A 14,326-nucleotide genomic window follows, 5' to 3' on the forward strand; every position below is an offset into this window, starting at 1 on the left:
GGGTGGTAACAGTAAATGGAGAAATAACTCAAATTTCAAAATGGAGATAAGGCCTCCAGAGATGTGACCCAAAGGGATACAGTCTTCCAGTGACAGTGGGAACCTTTTCAAGACTGGGGAAAGGAGGATGAAATCTTCTATTCTCATCTGAAATCACATTAAACAGAGTAAACTTCATTTGTTTTTTTTCAAATAACAATTTGGTAAGAACTTTGGTTAAATTCTCCCACAGTCAACAATTTATTATTACATTGTTTCCTAGGCATCTTTTTTGATGGACTAAAAAAAAATACTTTTAGGACTTTAGGCTGATACTCCCAACCTGACCTTTCACAGGTACTGAGAAGCCAGAGCACCTCTAAAATATTAATTCAATTTTATCTTATTTAATGCAGAGTCAAAAGTAGTATCTACATATTGCTTTCCCCTTCTTCAACAAAATAAACATTCATTAAAAAAGTAGGACATGTAAAGTGTGGAAGACAGGAGACAGAAGAAAATAATGAATTAATTAAGGAACTGATTTTCCTTGGACTATTATCTTTTTATTCTTTTGTCAGGCTTTGATACTAAGAAAAGATCCCAATAACTTCTTTTAGACACTGAATTCAATTAAGCATTCACCTGGGATTTCAAAACTCAAAGACATTTCTACCTTTGCCTATATATTTTTTTCACCATTGAAGAAATACAGAAGCTTCACAGCAAATAAAATAAGAAAAGAAAACAGGTAAGTTTACTCTGTATACAGTCATTAACAAAAAAAATCTCTACTACCTTTTCTGGAATATTTGATTCTGGAATATCTGGAAAATAGAATTTTTTCTATCCACACTATAGCTGACTACATAGAAATCACAGGACTACAGATTTAGAGAAACTAAGACCCAGGAAGAGCTTAAGTAACTTGCCCAAGATACCCAAAGTAAGTTGCAGGGCTGGGAATTGAACCTAGTTCCTCTTTCTCCAAATCTACCCCTCTTTCCCCCATACTATGATGCCTTCCTATGAATTACTTGTACATCATCAAATAAAGATACAGTCAAGACCCTCAGGATTCTCAAATTCAGAAGAATGTCATGGGGAAGGGTTGATACTAACAGTGTAGTCACCTCATGATTATACATTTTCAACTCTGAATAATTAGAAGTATGGCTTCCTTGTAGAAATTGGACTGATAATCAAACCAAATGATTCCATTAGAGGGAGATGGTTTGAGGTTCTCTTCTCTTTCTCTAATTTTACATTTTTCCAAAATTTCATTTAATCTGGTTGAGATAGCTGGGGGTGGGGTGGGGAAAGGAACTGGCCTGACAATCAAGAGACCTGAATTTTAGTCCTAGCTCTATCCGTGCGACCTTGATCTGTATCTTGACTCAAGACTCTCAAGATGCAAAAAGCAATAGGCCTAATGCCGAGTATCAAGTCAGGTACTGTTAGGTACAGAACAAGAGAAAGAAAGGAATAAGCCTTGCTCACTAGGGATTTATAATCTAAACAATGTGAAGTCATTAAACAGCAATACTTAACTGTCTATCTGGGCTTTTGTTTTAGCTACCAATTCTGGCAGTACATATAAGTGAAGAACTACTTTATCACTTATCTGGTTCCAGAAAAAAATACAGGACTGTCTTTGATTCTTCTTGCTGGCTCTAACAAGGATGGGTGGGAACAAAAACAAAAATATTTTTTTTCCAATGGGGAAGGCATGCTCCCCCAAAAGCCTTAGTTTAGTCAGTCTTTATGGTTAGAAACCAAATACTTAATAAAGAAATGACTTGTTATGCTCTTTATCATGGACAAGCAAATATTCATTGTCTCATTTCATTTAACTGATGAACTTGTATACAGCTTTTTTCATTGGTTTTTTCAATTTAACATCTTTTAATGATGTTGTTCCCATTATGGATCAGAATTATGCCCTGTTATTAAGTACAACAGTTACCACCAATGAGGTAACTTTATATCATTTGTGCTTTAAGGGTCTGTCCATATGCTACTTCAACCTGTATTAAATTCAATGTGGTAAGCAATGAAGTGACTCACCGGTGCTACTCTTCCGGCTGCTAATATCAAAAATACCAGAGGGGACTTTCACAATGCTGCTTCCCCATGTAGGTGTTTCTGTAGGATTAAAGGGCTCTGGACTCAGCTGCTGTACCTTTTCCACAAAAGCAGGGACATCAGAAGCTTCTAAAAAGAAACGTCAATCAGGAATGACAATAATAAAACCAAATTTTAAGATATTGACATATTTTCTATTATTTTAATCTTTTGTTCTTGTTTTCCCACATATGACAATGTCAATCTAGAAATCTCTGAATCATCAACAATCATACTGCCAAAAATCTAATCTACTTCATCTCACTCTAACATTACTCAAACTGAGAATATAAACCAGCTATGGCTATATCTAGAAGGAACTCCTAAAGGGCTGGATCCTTTTTTATAGCCCATCTGGAAGCCAAGAGTGGAGTTTGTTAGAGCACAGCCATATGATGAAGGATAGGAAAGATCACAGGCTATCTTTCTTCTCTACTTTTTTCTGTCAGGAAATCAGAGTCTTTTAAAATCACTCGATTTCTTCTTTGAAGGATAGATGTGTCTAGATTTTACTTTTAAAAAGTTTAGGCCATTTTAACCCACAAATAAAGACCCTGCCCACCCTATATGACACCTGAGTGATTTCTGACAGTATAGCATAGGATAAAGCAGTGGTGTCAAACTTGAATAGAAAAGAATTCTTTTTTTTCTTTAAATTTACTTACTTACTTATTTAATTTAGGGTATTTTCCCATGGTTACATGATTCATATTCTTTCCCTCCCACCTCCTGTAGTTAATAAGCAATTCCACTGGGCTTTACATGTATCAGTGATCAAAACCTATTTCCATATTATTAATATTTGCAACAGAGTGATCATTTAGAGTTTAGATCCCCAATCATATTCCTATTGAACCATGTGATCAAGCAAATGTTTTTCTGTGTTAGAAAGGAATTCTTGACAGTGTATAGAAAACTACTTACCAACTCAATGTTATATTTTAAATTAATTCTATTAAATATTTTCCAATTTTATATTTCCCCAAATTTACATCTAATCTGGTTCAGATAGCTGGGGGGGAAAAAAAGAAAACTGGTCTGGTAGCCAAGTGACCTTAATTTTAGTCCTAGCTCTGTCAATCTGTGTGACCTTGGTCTGTATCTTGACTCAGACTCTCAAGATGCAAATAGTAATAGGTCTGATGTTGAGCATCAAGTTAGGTACTATTAGGCACAGAACAAGAGACAAAAATGAATAAATAAAAATGAATAAATCCCTTGCTCACTAGGGATTGACAATCTACCAGGGAAGATAAACAATGTAAAGTCATTAAACAGCAATACTTAACTGTCTATCTGGGCTTTAGTTTTAGCTAACAATTCTTCCTCAACTTGTGCTTTGGGTACATGAAGACTTTCTGTATCATCCTTTATGAGTTCATCCTTTGACCCATATCCTTGATCAGACTGACCACCTGTTAGAACAAAGAGGAACCATATTAGAGACATAGGTACTTATGAACTATCCCCAAAAAAAAGCTTTTTATTTTTAAATTAAATTCCATTCATAAGGTATCATAATTATAGTCAAGAAAACAAGATTTAAGGGGTCAAGATCACAGCTTTATAAAACATAGAAAGGCTCTTTCAAATGACAATAAATAATAATGGATAATGGAAACAGAAAAGTTAAGATCATTATGTAGCTAAAAATATTGACCATTGAATTTGAAAAGCCAAGTTACTACAGAATACCATGAAGAAATGGAAAAGTAGTCAGCATCAAAGATCCCCAAGCAAGATAAAGAACAGAGAAAGTATATAGCAAAACCCTCAGACTCCCACAACCCAGTAAGCATTTTATCAACATGTGACTATGATAATAAAAGAACCGAGAATATAATCAAATGTATTAACTGATCATTTTTCTTCCAAAATTTTAAGAATTATGACAATACTTTAAGAGCATCTGAAATCAGGCACCTGCCTTTGACTTCTAGAGAATGATCCTGAGCTAGGGTAGCAGTTTTCCAAATGCCAAAAGTATCTATTGATATAACAGAAACATCATAGCCCATAACTATTGTAATTATCACTACTGCGAAAACTCATAACCATCACTTCAAGTAGAGTTAAAAGGTAACTAATGTGGGATGTGAATGCTAGTCTTCTACAGCTAGAATACTCCATCCCAGTTGACAGTGATAATTGAGAGGTCATGGTCCCCATCACAGTTGTTATGTTGCCTTTGTCATGAGGTCTAGAGGAAGGGAAGGAGAAATGTTAACTTTGTTAGGTAACAATGTTAGTGAACTAAACGTATAAAGTAAAAATCAGTTTTGGTCTCTCAGGAACAGAAGCCCATTTTTTCTATTAGTATTGTACAACAACTGTGGTTGCCACCCTAGGAAACAGCTGACACTCACACTTAAGGGACTACAAATCACTTTACAAGCAGGCCTCTTAACAGTTTGTTCACTAAATTTCTCAAGCATATAAACATGCTGCTGAGGATATGGAAGGCAATTTCAAACACACAGTAATTTTGCTGACTAAATTAATGGAGCAAATGGCTCTTTATAAAGAACAAGACAAGCCTGACATGATATTTCATGGCCAATACAGGAATTTCAGGGCTTTTCACACAATAGGTATAAAAGGAACATTGTAAATGTTTGCTAAATGAAAAATAGAGGATCCAGTATAAGATGGATCTTCCATCTTAGCCTCTATGAGAAAGGGATTTAGTTACTAAAGTATTTAAAATATGTTAATAGTAAGCTGGTTTCAAGTATGAAGCGATCCCATTATATAGACCTCCTGGTCAGAAATTAAAATTAAGCCTTAAGTAATAACAATGCAAGTTTATAAACCAGCTTTGAAAATTATCCATGAAATCATTGCTGGCTATCTAGGGAAGATCCTACCTATCTGGGGAAGATCCTACATAAAATGAAAGAAAGAAAGGGTAAGGCATCTAAGATAGTTTTCTACTTGGGGCAATGTTTACTATGCAAGTCTAAAACTCCCACGTCCCTCTATTTGTCAGCGAAATTTTACCTAAAAAATGGGAAATTACCTGCAGATGTTAACATTCAAGGGCAGAAATAATGCCCACGTGTATCCATGGCTTCACTTCATACAAGTCTGTCTGCACCCCACACCATGACAGCCAAGGACACATGCAGCACCAAGAAACAGCACAGAGCGAAAAGCAGAGCAACAAAGATCAGAGAGAAGGAGACTCCAGGCCTTGAGACAAGAACATCAGAGGAAGCACAGGAACGAGACTCAGGATTCTCTTTAAGAAAAAGCTCGAGCTATTAACAAAAACACGAGAGAAGAAGAAGGATGTGCGACACACACACACACTGGCACAATACGGTAATTTACATTACACTTCTCTCTAACTTTAATGGACAGAAGATTTTCAACCATGTTATACTTAATAAATCTTCAAAGTAACTTGCCATAATAGGTAATTCCATTATAAAGAGTATATAAAACTCTCCTCATTGCCACTATATCCCCTTCTGTTTCCATGTTTATAACCTCAGAATTTTCTCAGGTTCCACTTTCTATGCAATTAGGAAATAAATTTCTGAATCATATCCCAAATTAAAATTCTAATTTGAAATTTCTATCAAAAATACTACACAATTCCACAGATGTAAGTGGACTAGGAAAGCAGTTATAAAAATATCATGTTACCTGCTCTCCAAGAGTAATTTTCCTTTAGGGTACTGATTTAATATCATGAGTTGACAATACTCTTAGTTTTCTTTCCATGTTACATGGCATTAAAAAGCATTCATATCGCACAACCTCAGGAAAGGAAAAGCAATGTTTAAAATGCATTGGAAGAGAGTATGTGATGGGTTAGTGAAACCCAGAAGGATTTAGTACCTGTGCTAGAGTGATTATCAATGGAATCAAGCCTGATTAAATCTCTGACGAAGAGTGTGTGCTCCCCATTGTTAGCATCATTAGAACTATCCACGCTACCATGGCTCACCGTGTCCCCATCACTTCCACCTGTGGGATTCCGAGGAGCTAAAGATAAGGGCAACAGCAGCTCAATAATAAATGTACTAATACCTGCGAAACTAAACACAAACAACTCACAACACTTTTAAAGATGCACCAACAAATAATTCTGGATCAAAGTAAACTGTGGCAATGAATAACATAACATCCAATTATTAAATATTAGAAAAATTAAAATGTTCACCATGCCATACAAAGTAATACATTTCATGGTTCAATGTGGAAGTATATCTTTGATCACAACTAATATATTACCTGATATCTGCGTGGCCTTTTTAAGGGGCTGCCTAAACTGTGCTATGCCACACACCACGTTCCGTACCTTCGTCCACAAGAAGATACCACTGCGATTACTGCTAGGCCATGGGCTCTCCAAAACTACCTGACAACAAAAATTGTTTCATCAGGAAATTCTATAGAACAAAATCATACACATATTTCAAAAAGTACTCTCAAGAATTAAAAACAAAAAAAAATGCATCTAGATTTAATAATATTCTATTTGGCCCAAGTCTTAATCTTACTTACCTTATTGTAATAACCATAGGTAATAGCATTTGGTTGTATTTTAGCAATTTTCATTTCAAATAAGACTCGAACTGCTAGAACAGGATGACCCCAAAGTCCACAAAGTTGCATTACAACACGATAACACACCTGACAAAATTGAAAACGTGATATGAATTAGTTTAAAATATTCATATACTTTGCTGAATTTTAAATGACTCAAAATGTACACAGGAAAACATAATAAATCTGTAACATTTCCCCCTACAAGACAAAGCTCCAGTATTTTAAAAATTTGCTGATACAAATTATTCTGAAAGACTCAAGAACTCTGATCATGAAATGTATGATCTTGATTCCAAGAACTCGTGATGAAGAATGCTCTCTACTTCCAGAGAAAGGTGATATATTCAAGAATGAAGACTGAGACTTTTTTTTTGATATAATGAACGAGGGAATTTATTTTGGTGTGTCATACCCCTTTAAAGGGGCTTTATCTTTTCTTTCTCAATGTGGGAGAGAAGCAAAGGAGAGAAGGTAGATTTTCATGGATTAAAAAAATCCAGATTCAAATCTAGCTTCAGACACTTAACAAATAAATGAGTGGCCATGGTCAAATCACATAACTGCTCAGTTTCCTCCAATGTCAAATGGGTATCACAACAGTTCCTACCTCCAAGTGTTGTAAGGATCAAATAAGATAATATTTGTAAAGAGCTTAGCACAGTGCCCAGTAAGTACACAGTAGGCACTATATAAATATCAACTATTGTTGTTGATATTAGTATTACTATTATTATTATTATTTAGCAAAGAACTAGAAAAAATGCATAGATGAGGATATGACAAAATAAATGGTGGTACATAAACATAATAGAATGATACTGTACTGCAAGAAAAAGCAATTATGATGGAATACAGAGAAACATGGAACAATTTATAGGATCTGACAAAGAATGAACTACACAGGGCCAATAAAACAATATATATATATATGTTATATACATATATATAATATATATATATTAACTACAACAACAGAAATGGAAATACACACACGTAAAATAACAAAAAGTTAATCTTTCAAAATTACAAGGAAAAAGCATGGCTCAAAAGAAGAGAAAAAAAGGTAAGTGCAATTCCCTCCTTTGCAGAGGCCCATGAATGTGATACACTGCATATATTTTTCAGGCTTTTTTGATGTAATTTCAGATTTATTTTAAAACTTCACTTGTTATTTTGGATGAGTCTCAGGGACAGGGAAGGGTAAGGGTATCTGGAAAAATCTGGATGAAATAAAAATATAAAAGCTATCAACAAAAATTAATTTTGGAAAAAATCTGATTGTGGTTAAAAAAGAAAAGAGAGAGAAATCTGTAGAACAGATTAGGTACAAAATGTCCAAAGAGATAGAACAAGTAACCTAGTTTTTGATATATACAAAGTTTCTAGCTATTAGGATAAAGGTTCACTAGTGGACAAAAACTTCTGGAAAACTGTCTGACAGAAATTTAGTTTATACTAATATCATGTACCAAGATAAGCTCCAAGTGGATATATGATAGATATAGAAAGTCAAACCATAAACATACTACAGGAACAAATAAAAAAATATCTTTCTAATCAATGGACATGGTTACAGGCATTTTGGTAATTAGAGTATGTGACAAATAGCAAAATAGGCCCTGTCCTAAAAGAATTCAGTTTAATGGTGGATTACAAACAATTATGTATAAATTCATAGACATACACACACACACACACACACACACACACACACACACACACAAAATTTATGTAGTTATTTGCATGTAGTGTCCTCCATTTTATACACATCCCCACACAGAGCAAGACCCCTTATTTAAGGTTCTGCTTTCCAAGCTAGTGTGTTCTCTCCCCTCCACCCCAAGAGTAGAAAACACAAAGAAAATGTTATTTCTCATAATTGGGGTTCAGAACAAGAATATATAAACATAGGGGGCAGCTGGGTAGCTCAGTAGGTTGAGAGCCAGGCCTAGAGGTGGGAGGTCCTAGGTTCAAATCTGGCCTCAAACCCTTCCCAGCTGTGTGACCCTGGGCAAGTCACTTGACTCCCATTGCCTACCCTTACCACTCTTCTGCCTTGGAGCCAATACATTGACTCCAAGATAGAGGCTAAGGGTTTAAAAAAAAAATACACACACACACACACACATACACACACACAAAAGACTGTGAGTAGATATCATATAGACTTGCCTTTTTTAAACCTTACAAAAAAAACTTTCTCAGGACAGTCAATGGAATATAACAGAGATTTCAGAACGTAATGTCAGAAGACCCTTGTTCTTTCTTGTTTCTTCCACCTGCCTCAGCACTCTTTCTCATTATTTTTTTCTAAACCAGATTCCATACTCTGCCTCTTAACATGGATGTCTTTCAAATCTATGTCATTCTTTCTTCTCTCTGGGCTCTCTCTTGGTGATATCATCTCCTAGGAAATTATTATTTCTATGAAGACAATTCCCAAATCTAGTTATTTGGTCCTTGTATCTACATTCAGATCTGTTTCCAACCATAGAGAGTCATCTCAAAGTCAGCATGTACAAAATGGAATTGAAAATCAGCTCCCCAAATTTGCCCCTTCTCTAAAAACTTTCCTTACCATTCTTTTGGATACCAATATAATTCCAGAAATCCATAAACTCACTTATCTCAACTGGACAAAGGAGGACCAAACAAATAAGAAAGAGGATTGGAACAGAATAGATCAGAATGGAATGGAAAAAAATAAGCTACCCACCTTATCTGGTATAAAATGGTCTTCATCCTTGGCCAAAAGGACTTTTTTCACTTTATTATCAATAGATCATTATAGAGAATGGTGGGTTGGTTTTTGTTTAAGTGTGAAAAAAATTTTTGTAAATGAACCAAAAATTAAATAAATTGTCCTAATTGAAGTAATTTTTACAATTCTAAGCTACTTGGGAGATGTTAAAGCTATTTGCAAATCTGTAATTTTCTTAACAGTAAAATTTAAATCCATTTAAGAATCAGTAATTTGTAAAGTATAAAATTTGTTGTACTTACCTCATCCAGAGGATCCACATCTAATTTCCTCATCTTAATAAGTACATCATATGCTTGCTGCAGTGCTCTAACTTTAGGATGAGAAACTCTAACGTAAGCTGGCAAACAAATGAACCATAAACTATAACAGTGACTGAATAGGCACTTAGCCCACTGTGGTGGGTTTGTATAATATCTCTTGGCCAATTTATGAGCTGTTTTTATCTCCTAGAAAAAGAAAATTAAAGGAAATTATATCCAATACACCATAAATTTAAAAAAGAAATATGTACAAAGAATTCCACTCTAAAATTAATGCCTAAAAAATTAAATCCTTCTGAGATCTATCAAGATTTAGAACAGCAACTCACTTCTGGAAAGAGATAATTCAAAAAAAAAAATCTCATTATCCTGTTGCATCTTTATTGGTTCTAAAAGATAATACATTCCCAAATTTTTAAATTACCTAATTTCAACTCTACCGAATCAATGTATTCAATTCAACAAACATTAAACATCTACTATTTATGTTTTGTGCTAGGTTTACAAGATGGAAAAAAATGATCAAATAGCTTGAAAGGGTTTACATTCTAATAGGAAGGGATAATAAATATTAACACACACACACAAAAAATAACAAAGCAAAAGGTTCTTTCAGTTTCTAAATCTTATTATCCTATGATAATTTCAAAGGAAAATACAAAGATGATTTGCTATGGAAATTTTAAGAAGAAAAGATCACTATCATCTGGGAACAGAGGCAAGGAGATACAGAGAAGCTAAATAGAAGTGCCGCCTAAGCTAAGACTTAAAAGAAGCAAAGGATTTCAAAGTAAGTGGAAAATGTGCTACCAGTGTGGAGGTCTGATTCTGTAATGGCAGAAGTTCAAGAAGCCTTGAGAATCACCTGAATTAGGATGAAGCAATAAGAGAGTTTAAAATGTTTTGAGACTAAAAGTGTCATCTTTAGGAACTTATGCTAGGAGGAGTCACATATTTCGAAGGAACTGTTGAGTTCAATTTTGGACAAAGAGTTTGAAGTGGACAGGACAGGTAGGCAGCTAAATACATAGGATGAAACTAGAGCTCAATGAAGAAATTGAGGATGTATTTAAAGTCCCAGAAACTTCTAAATATAGTCATCTTAATGATGAGTATCAAAAAAGAGAACCATATTTTCTATTCATAACTAAACATAACAGATTTGTTGTGAAATAACTGGACTCAATTTGTCAAAACGTATTCCCTTTTTATATTTGAATGATATTCTGATATATCTGGTTTCCAAGAATTCTCTAAGAGCATATATATTTGAGAATTTATATTAAGCAAAGATGCAGGTTTAAAATTATATTCAAAGGACTGCAGGAGAGGAAACATATAAGAAAAACAGCTGCTTGAACGCAAGGGTTGGGGTGGACATGATTGAGGATGTGAACTCGAAACTACCACACCAATGCAACTACCAACAATTTGGAAATAGGTCTTGATCAGCCAGGGATGGGGGGAATGCGGGGGGTGAAGGGGAAAGTAGGAGCATGAATCATGTAACCATGTTAAAAATGAATATTAATAAATGTTTAAAATTTTTAAAAAATTATATTCAAGGTCTAATAAAAGTCAATAGTGATAACAGAATAGAAACTCAGTAATTCTCCCTCTGGCCCCAAGAGAATATAGGTTTCTGAAGATAGGGAATGAGTTGGTTTTTTTTTAATAATGTTTTAAATCTCTCATACTTAGCACAGTAAACTCCCAAACTTAGCATATAGTAAACATTTGAACAAAATGCTGAATTGACTGTTTACTGATATATTTCATGTATAGTGAAATACATGAATTTGTTGTTTTTTAGACACATACATTTTTATGCTTAAAAAAAAAATTTTTTTTTTTAAACCATTACCTTTCATCTTAGAATCAATACTGTGTATTGTCTCTGGGCCTGGCTTTCAATCCATTGAGCCACCCAGCTACCCCCTCCCCACATTTTTAGGTTTTAAAAAAAACACACGTTATATCAAGATTAACCCACCTGTTTAGTCCTTTTAGCCATGAGGGCAGGACTATTTGAAATGTTATTTCCTGCAGGATGTCTGTTGAAAGGAATTTTCAATGCCTGTGGTCTATCAAAGAGCTTAAGGTCCAGCCTTGGAAAGTTTTTGTAGCTTAAGAGAGAAGAGAATAGTATTACTTTAATTGAGTCTTCTTTTTTCCCTTTGGTTATAAAATTAAGTTTTTTTTCTTGTTTTCCAAAACTTCAATTCTATCTATGTATTTGATAAATTTTGTTCCTTAAAAATTTGTAACAAAGAGAAATTAAATTAAAAACAAAACAAAAAAACTCTTCACTTCTGTCTTAGAATCAATATTATATATTGGTTCCAATGCAGAGCAGTGAGATGTAGGCAATGGGGGTTAAGTAATTTGCCCAGGGTCACACCACCAGCAAGTGTTTAAGGCCAAACTTGAACCCAGGACCCTTTATCTCTAGGCCTGATTCTCAATTCATTGAACAGCTTAGTTGTCCCCAAGAAATTAATTTCTCAAAAACTGAACTATATACCAACTTATTTAAAAACAGATATAGGACACCTATTAGAATAAAAACCTAGGTCATTACAGTGATCACATTCTGATACCTTATTTGATAGACAGCATACTATTATGGGCAGTATGGCGCTTCTGTATTTGGGCCTGATAAAGAGATGGCCCAAGGTCCTCAGATGGAATAAGGATCTGACTGAATAAGGATTAGAAGCCTAGGTGAACACCAAAGATTGATAATGAACACCAGGTCCTCACCAATATATATTACTCAGTCGAGCACCAGTCCCACCTACAGTGCCCACGCTCAAGTGGCAAGTGAGAAGCTGTGAGCTGGCTCACACAGCCTTCCTGGCTACTACGCTTGGAGTTGGGTTAATGGATAAATATTTAGGGTGAGTACAGTTATTGATATTTGTAAAACATGGTTGACTGCCGCTTATCTGAAATAATCCCCTTTCCCTTGAATGCAGGACTATTAACTGATCTTGGAATAATAACAATCTTCACCTGAATAAGTTCAAAGGTTTAATTGTAATAATTCAAGGGGTAGGATCAAGTTTAAAAAAGATGGTGTGGGGATGGCTATGCTAGTTTATAGGTACTAAAGTTAGCTAATCAATTGTTAATCAGATTGGCAGCTGGCTGGAGAAATTCCTTCTCCCTCTCAGGCCCTGGTCAGGCCCAGATGTGGCCTTGACCAGGTGGAGTGAGTTTTTATGGCATTCTTCTTGATGATTAGATGTTGATGTATGTCTCTCAGCCCTATTCAGCAACTGGTTGAGTTGATACTCAAGGTGCTACAAGGTGCTACTCAAGGATACAGGTGCTAGTGAAGGTCTATAGGCCTACCCACCTACTACCCAGGACCCTGTTCTTAAGAGTGAGACCCTAAACTAGGTGAGGGCCTAAAGGATCACCTCCTGGGTTTTTATAGTGATGGCAGTAACTGTCTTTTGCCCCTGGCTCATGCCATCTGGGTAAATTCTAAATTCCATAACTGTCAGTTGTCATTCAAGTTGATATCCATCTTCTTCCCAGAAGTTGCTATAACAATACTTTTATTCAAGGCCACAATGTATACAACTGAAGCTCTAACTTGTAAGCCAGAGTTAGTGCAGCATTTAGAAATCACATTAAATATCCAATAAATATTTAATATAGACATCAAATTCTAATTTTAATTGTACGGTGATGGAAAAATATAAATGTTAAATATCAATCTCCACAATATATTATTCTTTTCTAAAACCCTGCTTGTCAAAAAATTAGCTAAAGACACACTTGAAATAATGAACAGCTGCTTCTTCTAAAACCCTTACCTTCTGCCTTAAGAGTCAATATACTATGTATGGGTTCTAAGGCAGAAGAATGGTAAAGGTTAGGCAATGGGGGTCAAGTGACTTGCCCAGGATCACACAGCTAGGAAGTGTCTGAGGCCAGATTTTAACGTAGGACCTTCTGTCTCTAGGCTTGGCTGTCAATCCACTGAACTACCTAGCTGCCCCCTGAACAGCTTCTTTTAACAATTTTTTACCTAACTACTTAGGGTATGTAAAAAGCATATTGACCACACAACCTATATAGTATTTTAAGGTTTATAAAATATGTCTACAAAAACTGAAGTTATTACAGATATTTAAACTTATATCCAGATTTTTTGTTAGCAAGGTGATATTTTAAAAAGAAATAAGACATCAAGGGAACCATGAAAGATATGCTTAAAATACTTTCAACTCCTATCTCATTTCTTATTCTAGAGTCAATATATTGTTCTAATTTCTCCTGGCTCTGCAAATTACCTATATTTAGGCAGCAGGTCTTGTCCATCATTAGGAGGTGGTTCTGGTGGCATTATTAATACTGTATGTTCACTCTTTTGGGAATCATCTAGCTCTATCAATCTGGTATCTTCTGCTGAGTCTAAATCAACCTGGGGAAAAAAAACCCACAACCCAAAAGTAATTTGTATAATGCATAATCCTGGAATGTCAACATAGACTTCACTGTTATAAAAAATTTTTTAAAAATACCTTATCTGTTTTTTCAGTGCCTTTATCAGGAAATAGCTACAAAGAAAAAATAAAATCAGATAATTGTATTTCTTAAGTTTCCTCACATTTTTTCCTTTTTA

At 34.8% G+C, this 14,326-nt stretch overlaps 1 protein-coding gene across 9 annotated transcripts in view; it reads right to left on the reverse strand.

The window, feature by feature from the left end:
• Window positions 1–14,326, reverse strand: part of DENND4C (DENN domain containing 4C) — a 98,332-nt gene that overhangs the window by 26,090 nt on the left and 57,916 nt on the right. For 4 of the 9 annotated variants that reach the window (XM_044661624.1, XM_044661577.1, XM_044661607.1 and 1 more), the window contains 9 exons: window positions 14,226–14,261; window positions 13,995–14,125; window positions 11,681–11,813; window positions 9,667–9,873; window positions 6,619–6,747; window positions 6,346–6,472; window positions 5,950–6,096; window positions 3,393–3,518; window positions 2,047–2,193 (listed from right to left, as the gene is read on the reverse strand). In XM_044661624.1, the coding sequence (XP_044517559.1) occupies window positions 2,047–2,193; window positions 3,393–3,518; window positions 5,950–6,096; window positions 6,346–6,472; window positions 6,619–6,747; window positions 9,667–9,873; window positions 11,681–11,813; window positions 13,995–14,125; window positions 14,226–14,261 (1,183 nt within the window). The remainder of the gene's footprint in view (window positions 1–2,046; window positions 2,194–3,392; window positions 3,519–5,949; window positions 6,097–6,345; window positions 6,473–6,618; window positions 6,748–9,666; window positions 9,874–11,680; window positions 11,814–13,994; window positions 14,126–14,225; window positions 14,262–14,326) is intronic. The other 5 variants (XM_044661599.1, XM_044661584.1, XM_044661616.1 and 2 more) reach the window with 3 other exon arrangements.

This window comes from Gracilinanus agilis, chromosome 1, assembly GCF_016433145.1.
Source record: "Gracilinanus agilis isolate LMUSP501 chromosome 1, AgileGrace, whole genome shotgun sequence".
NCBI classification, from domain to species: domain Eukaryota; kingdom Metazoa; phylum Chordata; class Mammalia; order Didelphimorphia; family Didelphidae; genus Gracilinanus; species Gracilinanus agilis.